The sequence below is a fragment of the Triturus cristatus genome, chromosome 2_1 (assembly GCF_964204655.1).
Source record: "Triturus cristatus chromosome 2_1, aTriCri1.1, whole genome shotgun sequence".
NCBI classification, from domain to species: domain Eukaryota; kingdom Metazoa; phylum Chordata; class Amphibia; order Caudata; family Salamandridae; genus Triturus; species Triturus cristatus.
The window spans coordinates 15,910,359-15,926,840 of NC_140581.1; the positions used below are offsets into that span (position 1 = coordinate 15,910,359).

A 16,482-nucleotide genomic window follows, 5' to 3' on the forward strand; every position below is an offset into this window, starting at 1 on the left:
CTTGAGGGGGAAAACCATTGATGTTTGTGTTGGTACCACACAATGTGCCCAGGTAGGAGGTCACAACTTCAGGGTGAATCACAGGCCAGAAATGCGTAAAGATGAGAGCAAAAATAAATAGATAAGGCCCGCAACGAGGCCCAGGACCTTCGCCTCATCCGACCCAGGTTCGCCAGTACAAGTTCGGACACAAAGACAGATAGGATGGCAGCCCCTTTCAGACCAGGGCCGCAGGAGAGACCTTTACCAAGCGGCAGCAGATCGGAGAATGGATGCTCATGCCCACAAGGCCTGGGTACCACACGTCCTATCCTACTTGGGAGCCACTAGGATGACTGGGCCAGCTCATTCCTGGTCTGTTTCAGACTCCGGACAGGAGGGGGTGGGCATACAGGAAGTCTGTGCTGGATTCCAGCCGCAATGCATCTACCAGCGACTGCTCTTGTGTAAACTCCAATCCACAGAAAGATCTGGCCAGGGTGTTCTCCACTGTCGAAAGATGCCTCGCTCCACCTCAGGATGTAGATGCAATTCGTGATCTACCAGATGCCACATGCTTAGCTTGTCTTCTCCAGCATTCAAGCATCACTCCATGTGGCTTGTGATAAAGGAAATGCTCTAGAGCTGTCCCTTACCCCCTCCAGAAGTGCAGAGCCTCCTCCTGACACAGGACCCCCCCCAACCCTGCTCACTGCAGTACAACTAGTCAGTGGTGTTGACGGTAAGAACCCGCACAAACCTCACTTTGCCTTCAGAGGCATATGAGTGGCCTGCAGCTCGACGAGAGTGATGTGGGTTCAAGTGGTAGTGATAGTGAACCCCAAGAGGTTCCATGAATGACTGTTTGACAAACCTGCCTCCAAACACCAGTCATTAAGGACAGGAATAGTGACCCCTGACTCTGGAAGGTGAGCTGCGACCACCGCCACCACTTCCGTGAACACCCGAGGGGCACTCATGGGGCGAAAAGGGAGTAGAACAACATCAATATGCCCCCGGCCTACGCGGAACATCAGAGAAAGTGGGCAGGAGTGCAGATCGGGTGTATGAGAAAACAAGCCCTGAAGGGCCAAGGCCGCCATCCTGTGGCCTGGGTCCAGAGCAGACAGGATGTGGGCCAGCAGGAGCATTTTGAATTTGCCCTTCTGCAGTAGGGTATTCAGAGGCTGGAGGTGCAACGTCTTCGGAAGACAGAGATACCAAGAGTAACAACCCCCCCCCCATCATTTAGAGTCCAGAACCCTCTCAATGGCACATTTGGAGAGCAACAGATGCATGCCCTGTAATAAAACGCAGGTGCTTGTCAAAAATCCACTCTGTTGTGGAACGAATAGTGGGCAGAGTGGAAAGGAAGCGCAGCACTAGAGCTGTTTTTAACTATTTGTGAGACACATCTGTCTGTCATGATGGATCGCTAACCTGGGGGGAAATGTCAAATCCTCTCCTCTACGGGTGAAGCATGACCGAACGACAACAAACTGAAGGGGGTGAGATGCCAGGGAAGAGGAAACGGCTGCCCACCCACTGCCTGGCACACACACGCCCACCGCCTTGGAAGGACTGCAGAGCCTGGCAGCATCGACCGGGCATCCTCCCCGTATGGCTCACACTCTCCTTGAATTGGGCAGGTTCACTCGTTTGCTTTGGGGCTTCATGACTGACCCTCCTTATCTATGTTAACTGAGCCAGGTGACGATGGCCATCTGAGATCAAGTTTAGATTTGTGTACTCGGTGACGCGCTGTGTATTATAGCTCTGTGCCATGCAGACCGTTTATTGCTCAACAGAAAAGTTGAAAAAACACAGAGTCTGCTTTCTTTCCCTTGTTTATAAAATATTGAAGAGAAAATAATGAACAGCACAAGAATTAGAAAGCCTGGAGAAACTAGCAGCCGCACTGAATACATGACATGGTATTGAGTGAATATACACACACATCGATTGCAAGACGACTTTACATGTGTGGGAAGCTGGCTGTGTATATACTATACCAAAGGGAGGTGCAGTGTGCACAGAGTCCAGTGGAACCCCAAAGGAAGGCAGAGGTAAAGTTACATGAATTCACACACTCAAAGACTGAACTCAGACCAATTTTGTTTGTATCAAAAATAGTATTAAGTTATTTTATTTCTAGAACCAAGCCTAGCCTGGTACAGGTAAGTGGAATAAATGCTTTGCAAAATATTATACAGTGTTTACAAGTGAATGCAAGTTCAAAATGCAGTTGTTTGAAATACAAGTGAGTCAAGGTATTGAAATACTGTACAGATTACTTTTTAGTTACTTTTTAGATTACTTTTTCTACTCTGTTTGATAAGCCTAGATATCACACTGGGACATTTCCTAGAGAAAAGGTTAGTAAACAGTTTTGCATCATTGTACTTTTTCAGGTTTCCATACAAATCAACTCCACACTTAGAACATTTTTCAGAGAAAAACACTCAATAGGTTCCTATGGAGAGAAATTAATTTAACGGTTACCAGGTAAGTACTCGGTCTTTGGGGTTGAGTTTCTGGGGTAAGGACAAGGGTTCCCCCACGGTCAGTGATGCACTCTTGTTACACCCTCAGCGGCACTAGGGCTCCTGGGTGCAGAGTGCTGAGGCCCAATGTTATCCAATGGGAGATAGGTGGCCTCTGGTTGGTAGCTGCTTACGAGCAGGCCACTGGGTTGTGGGAGCCAAGCTCCTGGTGTTAGGCTCAGGGTAAAGGGGGCCTCCGGTTGGGAGCTGCTTACGAGCAGGCCACTGGGTTCTGGGAGCGGAGCTCCTGGTGTTAGGCTCAGGGTAAAGGGGGCCTCCGGTTGGTAGCTGCTTACGAGCAGGCCACTGGGTTGTGGGAGCGGAGCTCCTGGTGTTAGGCTCGGGGTAAAGGGGGCCTCCCGTTGGTAGCTGCTTACGAGCAGGCCACTGGGTTCTGGGAGCGGAGCTCCTGGTGTTAGGCTCAGGGTAAAGGGGGCCTCCGGTTGGTAGCTGCTTACGAGCAGGCCACTGGGTTCTGGGAGCGGAGCTCCTGGTGTTAGGCTCACGGTAAAGGGGGCCTCCGGTTGGTGGCTGCTTACGAGCAGGCCACTGGGTTCTGGGAGCAGAGCTCCTGGTGTTAGGCTCAGGGTAAAGGGGGCCTCCGGTTGGTAGCTGCTTACGAGCAGGCCACTGGGTTGTGGGAGCGGAGCTCCTGGTGTTAGGCTCAGGGTAAAGGGGGCCTCCGGTTGGTGGCTGCTTACGAGCAGGCCACTGGGTTGTGGGAGCGGAGCTCCTGGTGTTAGGCTCAGGGTAAAGGGGGCCTCCGGTTGGTGGCTGCTTACGAGCAGGCCACTGGGTTGTGGGAGCGGAGCTCCTGGTGTTAGGCTCAGGGTAAAGGGGGCCTCCGGTTGGTAGCTGCTTACGAGCAGGCCACTGGGTTGTGGGAGCGGAGCTCCTGGTGTTAGGCTCAGGGTGAAGGGGGCCTCCGGTTGGTAGCTGCTTACGAGCAGGCCACTGGGTTGTGGGAGCGGAGCTCCTGGTGTTAGGCTCAGGGTAAAGGGAGCCTCTGGTTGGTAGCTGCTTACAAGCAGGCCACTGGGTTCTGGGAGCGGAGCTCCTGGTGTTAGGCTCAGGGTAAAGGGGGCCTCCGGTTGGTAGCTGCTTACGAGCAGGCCACTGGGTTCTGGGAGCGGAGCTCCTGGTGTTAGGCTCAGGGTAAAGGGGGCCTCCGGTTGGTGGCTGCTTACGAGCAGGCCACTGGGTTGTGGGAGCGGAGCTTCTGGTGTTAGGCTCAGGGTAAAGGGGGCCTCCGGTTGGTAGCTGCTTACGAGCAGGCCACTGGGTTGTGGGAGCGGAGCTCCTGGTGTTAGGCTCAGGGCAAAGCAGGATCCTGTTTAGCAGTAAAGGTGCAGCAGCGGCCGGGTGCAGGTTTGGCGTCGGGTGCCCTGTTGATTGCAATGGGGATTCTCCTGTTTCAACAAAGACTGCAGACTCGTGGAAGAAGATCTTCTGGAGGTGACCACCGGTTGGAGAGGTAAGTTGGGATGCCTGGGGATGCTGGGACACCATCTGTTGGGCCACCCAATGCCATGGGGCTTCGGGTGCAGGGGTGTCTTTAGGCGTTGGGTTTTTCTTGCCAGCTCCGGTCGCGGAGTCTCCAGAAAGTGGCTGCAGGCTTCGCTGAGAGATTCAAGGAACGTCAGAGATCACCAGATCTCAGGTCAGAATCCCCGGGGAGACCTTCTTGTGGTTTTGGGCCACTTGGGCCGTGGGCGACACATGCAGAGTGGTGCAGACTCAAGGATTTGGCCAGAGCCGGAGTCTGTGAACACCGGATTTGTTCACGGGAGACAAAGTCTTTTCCTTGGAAAGCAGGGCAGGTGCTCTGAGTTCTTGAGGTTGCTGGCTGCAGGACACAACAGAGTTTCGCTTCTGCAGGTTCAAAGTGGGGACAGGCTGGTAGGGCTGGGGCCAAGTCAGTGGGCATCTTCCTCTTCTTAGCTGCAGCACAGCTGTTCGATCCTTCTTTTCTTCTTGTCATTGCTTGTCTGACGAAGCATGGTTCGGGGTGGCCCCTAAATACTAGATGTAGGCGCGTAACATGTAAGTAAAGGTTGGGACCAATGGGTCCCTTCATTGGGGTGGGTTCACCCCCTATTATGCCACCCTCCATTGGGAGGGGGTCAAATTCCTCACTCTGGTTGGCTAGGGTCCCCCATCTGCAAGATGGCGGGGACGGAGTTGTGCTTCACCTCGCCTCCCCCACCTGAGGGGTGGAGTTGGCAAAGGTGGGCACACCTCTCTTCCTCACTTGGGTTTCCCGCCGGATTCTCCCACCCAAAGTGGGGGTGAGAACGGGTGGGGGCCAGTTCCTGAAAGCAGCAATAGGCCTGGGGAAGCTCACAAAGGCGGCAAGCCTTTGAAGCTTCCCCCTCGTGGATTCTGCCCATCCTGGGGGAGGAGACTTGGCACCCCGATACACATGTGCATTGTTTCAGACCCCGAAGGCAGGAGCTCTCGAACCAGGGGTCCAGAAACATGTCTGGTGGTGGCAGCTGGTAAGCATCCACTCAGTCTGGACACTAGTGTTAGGTCGTTTTTCAGGGGGCATCTCTAAGATGCCCTCTGTTGTGCATTTTACATTAATTCCCACGCTGGCATCAGTGTGGGTTTAATGTGCTGAGAAGTTTGATACCAAACTTCTCAGTTTTCAGTGTAGCCATTATGGTGCTGTGGAGCTCGTAATGACAACCTCCCAGCACCAGATACTCTTAATGGCTTTACTGCACTTGTAATGTTTAAGACTTGGCTTAGACACTGTAGGGGTACAGGGCTCATGCACTTGTACCTTCACCACTGGCATAGGGCACCCATCTAGAGGGGTGACTGATGTATGCCACGTCAGTGGTTTGTGGGCATGGCACACAGGGATGTGTGCCATGTCGACTCTTCACTTTGGTCTGCACCAAGGCACTCAGCCTGCAAAAGCAGCGTGTTCGTGTAGCGGTACAGGACCTCTAAGGGTGGCACAATAATTGCCAGAGATGCCAATGAGGTTTTGTCTTCAATGCAGTTTTTAGGGAAAGAACATAGGCCCTGGGTACCTGTTTGGCAGGAGCTCAGGGCACACTTAGTGAAAGTACGTAAGCAGTTCAGCAAAAAGTGGGTGCAACCATGCAGAAAGAGGGCACTTTCTTACAAGGTGGGAGAGTTGTTTTTAGTCAGTTTGTCTCCTGTGGCCAAAAGGAAACTTTGCAGGCTTTCTTCCCTAGCTGCTCTCTGCTCTTCACAGAAGTGACGCCATTCCCCGCAAGTTTTGTATTTGTTCCAGGGAGGAAGGTGTTTTTTCTAAAGTTTGTGAGGGTGAGCCTATATCTGTAACTAGGTTTCTGTTTATATGGCAGACCCTTATTTTCTGACCGGGAGAATCACCTTGTAACTCCTTTCTTTTCAGTTTTATCCCACATTGAAGAGCAGGTGGGGAATTTTCTGATGGTGCTCTAGACGTGCAACAAAAACACGCATACCTTGCACATCCGTGAACATATGAAAGGTTGCTGTATGGGCAAAAACAATCAATACATAGAAACAGAATGCAAAATGCACTCACAGGGGCAATTTCTGATGACTGATACACCTAAGCGTGGGGGCATCACTCACCTGTAGCCGCTTCATGGCCTCGGAGTCCTGGTCCGCCTTCACCTTACATGCCACCAGGAGCTGGGCAGTTGAAGCTGCCACCTGCTTGGCAGAGGAAATCAGCTTCTCGTTGCTGGCATGGCCCTGCACACAAGCATTTGCAGCTTCGCATAGGTTGTTTGTGGCTGCAGCCACCATCCGGGCCTGGGAGGCGGAGGGGAGTGGGCAAGAAAGAGCAGGAGAGTTCAGAGTTTGTGAGTGGGGTAAACACGATATAACTTCAAACATCAGTTAATGTCAAAGTAGGAATTAGTACTGGTACTTACAGCAGAAATGAGACCTTGGGACCACTGGCCATCATCCACCGCATTGGCAGGGATCGCACCCACCTGGATATGCAAAATAAAGCAAAGTGACGTTTATGTGGCAGCCATTAAATCTCAATTCATTTGGCAACAGCTATGTTCCACCTTTGATGCTCTACAGCACACCTCATACTGGTTGTACTCGGATCCCTCAGACATCCGCAGGGCTCACGACCCTGGGCCACTCTCTCTCGCCACTCTGGGCCACCCTCTCTCTCGCCACTCTGGGCCACCCACTCTCTCGCCACTCTGGGCCACCCACTCTCTCGCCACTCTGGGCCACCCACTCTCTCGCCACTCTGGGCCACCGACTCTCTCGCCACTCTGGGCCACTCACTCTATCTCGCCACTCTGGGCCACTCACTCTCTCTCGCCACTCTGGGCCACTCACTCTCGCCACTCTGGGCCACTCACTCTCGCCACTCTGGGCCACCGACTCTCTCGCCACTCTGGGCCACCCACTCTCTCGCCACTCTGGGCCACCCACTCTCTCGCCACTCTGGGCCACTCACTCTATCTCGCCACTCTGGGCCACTCACTCTATCTCGCCACTCTGGGCCACTCACTCTCTCTCGCCACTCTGGGCCACTCACTCTATCTCGCCACTCTGGGCCACTCACTCTCTCTCGCCACTCTGGGCCACTCACTCTCGCCACTCTGGGCCACCCACTCTCTCGCCACTCTGGGCCACCCACTCTCTCGCCACTCTGGGCCACCCACTCTCTCGCCACTCTGGGCCACCCACTCTCTCGCCACTCTGGGCCACCCACTCTCTCGCCACTCTGGGCCACTCACTCTATCTCGCCACTCTGGGCCACTCACTCTATCTCGCCACTCTGGGCCACTCACTCTCTCTCGCCACTCTGGGCCACTCACTCTCTCTCGCCACTCTGGGCCACCGACTCTCTCGCCACTCTGGGCCACCGACTCTCTCGCCACTCTGGGCCACCGACTCATTCGCCACTCTGGGCCACCGACTCTCTCGCCACTCTGGGCCACCGACTCTCTCGCCACTCTGGGCCACCGACTCTCTCGCCACTCTGGGCCACCGACTCTCTCGCCACTCTGGGCCACCGACTCTCTCGCCACTCTGGGCCACCGACTCTCTCGCCACTCTGGGCCACCGACTCTCTCGCCACTCTGGGCCACCGACTCTCTCGCCACTCTGGGCCACCGACTCTCTCGCCACTCTGGGCCACCGACTCTCTCGCCACTCTGGGCCACCGACTCTCTCGCCACTCTGGGACACCCTCTCTCTCGCCACTCTGGGACACCCTCTCTCTCGCCACTCTGGGACACCCTCTCTCTCGCCACTCTGGGCCACTCACTCTCTCTCGCCACTCTGGGCCACCCACTCTCTCGCCACTCTGGGACACCGACTCTCTCGCCACTCTGGGACACCGACTCTCTCGCCACTCTGGGACACCCTCTCTCTCGCCACTCTGGGACACCCTCTCTCTCGCCACTCTGGGACACCCTCTCTCTCGCCACTCTGGGACACCCTCTCTCGCCACTCTGGGCCACCGACTCTCTCGCCACTCTGGGACACCCTCTCTCTCGCCACTCTGGGCCACCCTCTCTCTCGCCACTCTGGGCCACTCACTCTCTCTCGCCACTCTGGGCCACCCACTCTCTCGCCACTCTGGGCCACCCACTCTCTCGCCACTCTGGGCCACCGACTCTCTCGCCACTCTGGGCCACCGACTCTCTCGCCACTCTGGGCCACCCTCTCTCTCGCCACTCTGGGACACCCTCTCTCTCGCCACTCTGGGACACCCTCTCTCGCCACTCTGGGCCACCGACTCTCTCGCCACTCTGGGACACCCTCTCTCTCGCCACTCTGGGCCACCCTCTCTCTCGCCACTCTGGGCCACTCACTCTATCTCGCCACTCTGGGCCACTCACTCTATCTCGCCACTCTGGGCCACTCACTCTCTCTCGCCACTCTGGGCCACTCACTCTCTCTCGCCACTCTGGGCCACTCACTCTCTCTCGCCACTCTGGGCCACTCACTCTCTCTCGCCACTCTGGGCCACCGACTCTCTCGCCACTCTGGGCCACCGACTCTCTCGCCACTCTGGGCCACCGACTCTCTCGCCACTCTGGGACACCCTCTCTCTCGCCACTCTGGGACACCCTCTCTCTCGCCACTCTGGGACACCCTCTCTCTCGCCACTCTGGGACACCCTCTCTCTCGCCACTCTGGGACACCCTCTCTCTCGCCACTCTGGCACCACTCTGGGACACCCTCTCTCTCGCCACTCTGGGCCACCCACTCTCTGGCCACCCACTTTCCCGCCTCTCTGGGCCACCCTCCCGCCTCTCTGTGTCACCCTCCCGCCTCTCTGGGCCACCCGCCCATTGGGGGCACCCCCAGCCATGATCGACGGCTCTGAGTGGCCGTTGCCAGTCGCCAGAGGACCTGCTCACCTTGCCTTGTGCCACCAGCTCTCTCTGTGCGGCGGAGGCCGCCTTCACCAGCGCACTCGTGGCGGCAGCGATGGACTTGGCCGCCTCCAGGATCTGCTCCTCGAAGTTCAGGCTCTCGTCTGCTTGCTGAAACGACAAGGTGATGGAAGTGAGAATCTTGAGAGCAGGGTGAGGCTTTCTATGCCGGTCTCCGGGGTGGTGGGGTGCTAGGGCCCCTGAGAGCAGGGTGAGGCTTTCTATGCCTGTCTCCGGGGTGGTGGTGTGCTAGGGCCCCTGAGAGCAGGGTGAGGCTTTCTATGCCGGTCTCCGGGGTGGTGGCATGCTAGGGCCCCTAAGAGCTGAGTGAGGCTTTCTATGCCGGTCTCCGGGGTGGTGGCATGCTAGGGCCCCTGAGAGCTGAGTGAGGCTTTCTATGCCGGTCTCCGGGGTGGTGGGGTGCTAGGGCCTTTGAGAGCAGGGTGAGGCTTTCTATGCCGGTCTCCGGGGTGGTGGGGTGCTAGGGCCCCTGAGAGCAGTGTGAGGCTTTCTATGCCGGTCTCCGGGGTGGTGGGGTGCTAGGGCCCCTGAGAGCAGGGTGAGGCTTTCTATGCCGGTCTCCGGGGTGGTGGGGTGCTAGGGCCCCTGAGAGCAGGGTGAAGCTTTCTATGCCGGTCTCCGGGGTGGTGGGGTGCTAGGGCCCCTGAGAGCAGGGTGAAGCTTTCTATGCCGGTCTCCGGGGTGGTGGGGTGCTAGGGCCCCTGAGAGCAGGGTGAGGCTTTCTATGCCAGTCTCCGGGGTGGTGGGGTGCTAGGGCCCCTGAGAGCAGGGTGAAGCTTTCTATGCCAGTCTCCAGGGTGGTGGCATGCTAGGGCCTTTGAGAGCAGGGTGAGGCTTTCTATGCCAGTCTCTGGGGTGGTGGGGTGCTAGGGCCTTTGAGAGCAGGGTGAAGCTTTCTATGCCGGTCTCCGGGGTGGTGGCATGCTAGGGCCCCTGAGAGCTGAGTGAGGCTTTCTATGCCTGTCTCCGGGGTGGTGGCGTGCTATGGCCCCTAAGAGCAGGGTGAGGCTTTCTATGCCAGTCTCCGGGGTGGTGGGGTGCTAGGGCCCCTGAGAGCAGGGTGAAGCTTTCTATGCCAGTCTCCGGGGTGGTGGCATGCTAGGGCCTTTGAGAGCAGGGTGAGGCTTTCTATGCCAGTCTCCGGGGTGGTGGGGTGCTAGGGCCTTTGAGAGCAGGGTGAAGCTTTCTATGCCGGTCTCCGGGGTGGTGGCATGCTAGGGCCCCTGAGAGCTGAGTGAGGCTTTCTATGCCTGTCTCCGGGGTGGTGGCGTGCTATGGCCCCTAAGAGCAGGGTGAGGCTTTCTATGCCAGTCTCCGGGGTGGTGGGGTGCTAGGGCCTTTGAGAGCAGGGTGAGGCTTTCTATGCCGGTCTCCGGGGTGGTGGTGTGCTAGGGCCTTTGAGAGCAGGGTGCGGCTTTCTATGCCGGTCTCCGGGGTTGTGGGGTGCTAGGGCCCCTGAGAGCTGAGTGAGGCTTTCTATGCCTGTCTCCAGGGTGGTGGTGTGCTAGGGCCCCTGAGAGTAGGGTGACGCTTTCTAAGCTGGCCTCCGGGGTGGTGACGTGCTAGGGCCCCTGAGAGCAGGGTGAGGCTTTCTATGCCGGTCTCCAGGGTGGTGGCGTGCTAGGGACCGATGCAGATGCCTTTACCAAGCATGTTGGAACTGTGCAGTGTAACACATGTTGGAGAAGCTAACGCCTACAAAAAGGAAGTACAAATACATCTATCCTGTGGCAGCATGCAGCTACAGAGTGCCTGTCGATGGCTCACACCTTTAAAGTGTTGGGAAGAGGACCCAGCGCCTACATCTTACCTCGAAGGCTGCCCTCCATGGTCATATGGCAAACGAAAGGAGAGCCCGCCACTGGGAAGGGGAGGTCAGCTACGGGACTGAAACCCTTCCAGAACCTTACTCTAAACACTGGATTCAACAACTGCAGACCTGCCCAGGAAAGCCACCACCAGTCTCAATTCAGTAACAGAGGAGCACTGAACAGTGAAACTCCTGAAGAAGGGCTGTGGGTCGGGACAGCCTACAGTAGAGGATGACACAGCAGCTATCCTATCACAGCAAAGAGCTTTGTCCCTGCAGAGGGGCTCAGAGAGCTGTATAAATGCTGCCATAGAGCACAATGCAAGGACATAATGCACAACCCTCGCGATACCTGAATACCAGAGTCTGAATGGATAACTGGGCTGAGGAGTCATGACCTTGGCAGTGATAAAAAGGACCGGACACTTAAGGTCTGGAATGGTAATCACTCCGTCTTGACAACTGTCTTCACCACATTTCCATGTACGATATTACGAATGGACCTTCACAGGCTCAAACTGTCTAAGGAAGAAAGAGGTAACCCTTTGCAGGCAGGAGGACGCTACCACCCTGGGAAATGACTGGGCCAGCAGAGGGCCTTGGTACAGGCTGATGAAACCAACACTGGGGGTGAGAAAGGGTTACAGCAGTCTAGTGGGAGGGTGAAGGGAGCACAATAAACCAGAACACTCTACAACAACCATCGCTTCACTACCTATTGCACAGTTAAAGTGAAACAGCAGGCAGGGATAGCATGACAATGAAGGAAACCAGGCACATGGGGGGGGGGGGGGGGGTTGTTACATTTCAAGAATAACTACATTGTAGGTTGGGTCTTCTTCAGAACCAGAGCATGGCCGTATCCCTAGCCTGGGGGTGTAACATGGCGGAGGCGATCCTGTCAGAAGACACAACGAGAGGAATGTGACCTGTGAAGAAGACACAGTTAGTACAGGCGTGTGCCCTGTGTAGAAGAACAAGTTATTTACCTTCGGTAATGATATATCTGTAAGAGACATATATTAGTTATGGATTCCTCACCTTAGAATTACCCCCAGGCGTCAGACTGGATCTGAAGAATTTTTCTTCAGTAGTACCCCTGCGCATCAGTACGTGGCATCGGGCTTGATCGCCGGAATGATGTTGCGGTATCTACTTATACGTTCTTTACACGACATTCCACACCAGAAGCGCTGAGCCATGCAAGACACTGACCACTGGTGCACAAAACTAGGGCACTGAAAGGGAGTCCCTTACCCTAGAAGTCAATTCGCAGAATGGGGAGGATGGGTGGGGCGGTGAGGAATCCATAACTAATATAGGTCTCTTACAAATTTATTGCTATCGAAGGTAAGTAACTTGTTCATCTGAAAGAAACTATTAGTTATGCATTCCTCACCTTAGAATAGATACCCCAGCAAAACCAACCCCAGAGGCGGTTCTGCGAAATAAGTTCACACCAGAAAGTCCTGAAGAACTGAACGGCCAAAGAAGCAGTCTCTCCGGACTTGGCTGTCTAGGCAGTAATGTTTAGTGAACGTGTGCAATGAAGCCCACGTAGCTGCCTCGCAGATGTCATGAAGTGGAACTCCACATACCAAAGTGTAGTGGCTGCCGTCGCCCTCATGGAATGGGCGTGCAACCCTACAGAAGGTTCCTTTTTCGCCAAGGAATAGAGCGACCCATCGAGAAATAGTCCGCTTTTGCACGGCCCAACCTTTCTTGGCGCCCACATAGCCAACAAAGAGCTGATCATCCAACCGGATTTGTTTTGTGTGATCCAGATAGAATAAAAGCGCACATTTTGGAATCAGACGGTGGAGCATCTCCTCCTCTTTGTAAGGATGCGGGGCGGGAAGAAGGTGGGCCAAGTGTTGGTCTGTCCTATGTGGAAAGAGGTAATCACTTTGGGAACAAAGGAAGGCCTAGTGCAAAGGGCAACCTTGTCCGGAAGAAACAGCCAAGAAAGGAGGTTAACTAGAAAGAGCCTGAAGCTCACTCACCCTGCGAGCAGAGGTGATGGCAACCAGAAAGGCAGTTTTGAGGGTCAAAAGTCTGAGAGGACAATTATGTAGCGGTTCGAAAGGAGCGCAGATAAGGTAAGTCAACACCAGATTCAAGTCCCACTGGGGCATTACAAAAGGAATAGGAGGATAGAGATGAGTAATGCCCTTAAGAAAGTGATTTACAATAGGGGACTTGAAAAAAGAAGGCTGATCAGGAAGGCGAAGAAAGGCTGAAATGGCCGAAAGATAGCCTTCGAGAGTGCCCAGAGCAGAGCCCTGATGGGCCAAAGGAAGAATGAAGAGCAGAACCTCTGAATGAGGCAGAAAGGGCATCCACAGCCTTTGCTGCGCACCATGCCACAAATCTGTTGCGGGTACTGTTTAGGTGGAGGGACTCCTGGCTGCCAAGATAACGTTACAGACTTCGGGAGGAAGGTCAAAAGCTGTCAAATGCCGCCGCTCAATCTCCACGCAAGGAGGTGGAGGCTGGACAGGTTCGGGTGGAGGATTGTCCCCCGCTGCTGCGACAGAAGATACTCCCGAAGAGGCAGTCGGAACGGCGGATCAATGGCCATGTGCAAGAGCTCGGGATACCAAACTCTTTGTGCCCCATCCGGAGCCACAAGAATAACTTGGGCCCGGTCGAGCTTGATCTTCAGCTCTCTGAGCAGAAGTGGTATAGGTAAAAAGGCATATAGAAGACCGCAACTCCACTCGCGACGAAAAGCATCGCCTAGCAAATGCTTTCAGTGCAAAACGAATCGGCTGAAGCTCCAGAAGGTTGATGTGGAGCCCGGACTCCGCTGGAGACCAGAGGCCTCTGATTTCAACCTCTCTCATGTGAGTGTCCCACCCCAGAAGTGATGCATCTGTCACCACTGTGAACTCTGGTTGGGGAAGGGAGAGGGATATGCTTTTGACCCAATCCTGGTTCGTTAGCCACCACTGCAATTGGCGTGCAATATCCTCTGAGATCTGGACGCAATCAGAAAGATTCTCCTGATGCTTCGCCCACTGGAACTTCAGGTCCCACCTGCTGAGCCCGCATATGCCACCTGGCATAATCCACCAGAAGGATGAAGGAGGCCATGAAGCCCAGGAGCATCGGGGTCGTTCTGACCAAAACCCGGGATAGAAGCTGAAATATTGGAATCATAGCCCGAATATTCAAGACTTGCTGTTCGGGAGAATAAGCCTGATACTGCATTGTATCCAGAACTGCTCCGATGAAAAGGAGCTTCTGAGAGGGAATCTGGTGTGACTTCGGCACCCCAGCGAGTGAAGGAGGTCCGCCGTAGTGTGGAGGTGGGAGACGGCAGCCTGGGGCGAGCCGCCTTCAACAGCCAGTTGAGATAGGGAAAGACTGGAACCCTTGATCTGCGCAGATGAGCTGCAAACACCACCATCACTTTCTTGAACACTCGAGGGGCACTGGTAGGCCAAAGGGGAGCACGGTAAACTGAAAATGCTTGTGGCCTACCGAGAACCGTAGGTAAAGCCTGTGGGTTGGCAGGACAGGGAAGTGGAAATAGGCGTCCTGTAAATCCAACACTACCATCCAGTCAACAGGGTCTAGAGCAGATAGAACCTGAGCCAATGTCAACATCTTGAACTTCTCCTGCCGGAGGAAGCGGTTGACGCACCTGAAATCTAAGATAGGACACAGGCCTTTGTTCTTCTTGAGTTCCAGAAAGTAAGTGGGAGCAGCAACCACGACCTACTTCTGGCACAGGGACGCGCTCAATGGCATCCTTGGCCAAGAGAGCCGTAAATTCCTGCTGGAGAAGGGCCAAGTGATCCTCCGACATGCGATGGAGTGTTGGTGGCATGGATGGAGGGGTAGTCTCGAAGGGGAGGGAGTATCCCCTTCTGACTATCTGCAAAACCCACCTGTCCGATGAGATCTTCTGCCAGTGGGGGAGGTGATGGTGAATTTTGACGCCAACTGGCAACTGGTGGCCCTGAAGGGATGGACTAGAAAGGTTTATAGGCTGCTGCAGAGGGGGCACTGGTGGACTAGCCCGCCCCTTGACCCACGACGCTGGGTACCACATCCCCGGCAGCGCATGGGCTGAACAGTTTGCACAGGCCTGTGGGCGGAACGTGGTGGGGCACCCCTTCTGTAGCCACGAAAGGGGCGAAAAGCAGACTGCGCGGGGCGAGAGGTGGTAGCGAGGCCCAAGGATCTGGCCGTAGCCCTAGAATCCTAAAGAGCTCGAGCAAGTTGTCCGCTTTGTCGCCAAACAAGCGACAGCCATCAAAGGGCATGTCCAAAAGAGTTGATTGGACATCGCCTGAAAAGCCAGTGGACCTCAGCCAGGCGTAGCATAGTAGGAAAACTGACATTGAAATCGTCCTGCCTAGCGAGTCAGCGGTGTCCAGCCCACACTGTATGGCAAACTTCGCTGCATCTCTCCCCTCGGCAGCTGCACGGGAGAGCGCGGCCCGGGCCTCCTCCGGGCACTGTGGCAGCACCTGCGCAACCGTGACCCACACTGAGTGGGTGTAACGGCCCAATAGACATGCGGTGTACACCGGCCGCAGTCCCAAACTAGAGGAACAAAACATTTTCTTTCCAAAGTGGTCCAGCTTCTTGGATTCCCTATCAGGTGGTGCGGTAGGGAATGCACCCTTGGAAGTCGAGGCTTGGACCATCAAGTTTTCCGGGGTAGGGTGTTGGGCGAGGAAAATGGGGTACCCCGGGCCGGGCGGTGGCGTTGGGCTATCATCCTATCCACAGGAGTCCCTGTGCGGGGCTTGGACCAAGTGCCTAAAAGGATGTCCGTGAGGGCCTCACTGGCTATGAAGAGGCTGCTGTCGGTTGAAGCACCTCGGTCAGGAAGGTGGTCCTGACCGCCACCATAGGAAGCTTAAGGTTTAAGGCAGGTTTGGAGAAGTGTCAAGACCACTGGCCTCACCCAACTCCTCTCTCCAGTTCGGTTCTTCCAACTGGTCTGCCAGAGGGTCCACAGACCCCTCCCAGTCCTCCTCAACCTCCTCTGGTTGCCACTCAGGGCGATAGGGAACACCAGGGTAGAACAAGGGTACAAAAGTACCGGTCGGCGCTGGTCAACATCGGTCCGACTCCGTGTGCATGTCGTGCGGGAGGCTAAGGTTGACGCCGGATGGGGGACACAACCGGCGTCAGAAGGGACGGAGGTGTCGCCAATGGATTAGACGCCGGAGGAGGTGTCGTAAGGTCCACCGGCGCCAATCCGGATCCAGGCCTGGATCCCTGGGTGCCCTGCGTAGAAGGCACAAATACGGCCAGCGTGTACCCTGTGTAGAAGGCACAGTTACGGCCAGCGTGTGCCCTGTGTAGAAGGCACAGTTATGGCCGGCGTGAGCCCCGTGTAGAAGGCACAGTTATGGCCGGCGTGAGCCCCGTGTAGAAGGCACAGTTATGGCCGGCGTGAGCCCTGTGTAGAAGGCACAGTTACGGCCGGCATGCGCCCTGTGTAGAAGACACAGTTACGGCAGGTGTGCGCCCTGTGTAAAAGGCACACTTACGGCAGGTGTGCGCCCTGTGTAAAAGGCACAGTTGCGGCAGGCGTGAGCCCTATGTAGAAGGCACAGTTACGGCCGGCATGCGCCCTGTGTTGAAGGCACAGTTACGGCCGGCATGCGCCCTGTGTTGAAGGCACAGTTACGGCTGGCATGTGCCCTGTGTTGAAGGCACAGTTCCGGCTGGCATGTACTCTGTGTAGAAGACACAGTTACGGCAGGTGTGTCCG

General features: G+C 55.6%; 1 protein-coding gene across 7 annotated transcripts in view; it reads right to left on the reverse strand.

The window, feature by feature from the left end:
* TLN1 (talin 1) overlaps positions 1-16,482 on the reverse strand; it is an 880,838-nt gene that overhangs the window by 58,900 nt on the left and 805,456 nt on the right. For all 7 annotated transcript variants that reach the window (XM_085627686.1, XM_085627681.1, XM_085627685.1 and 4 more), the window contains 3 exons: positions 8,897-9,022; positions 6,428-6,490; positions 6,123-6,305 (listed from right to left, as the gene is read on the reverse strand). In XM_085627686.1, the coding sequence (XP_085483812.1) occupies positions 6,123-6,305; positions 6,428-6,490; positions 8,897-9,022 (372 nt within the window). The remainder of the gene's footprint in view (positions 1-6,122; positions 6,306-6,427; positions 6,491-8,896; positions 9,023-16,482) is intronic.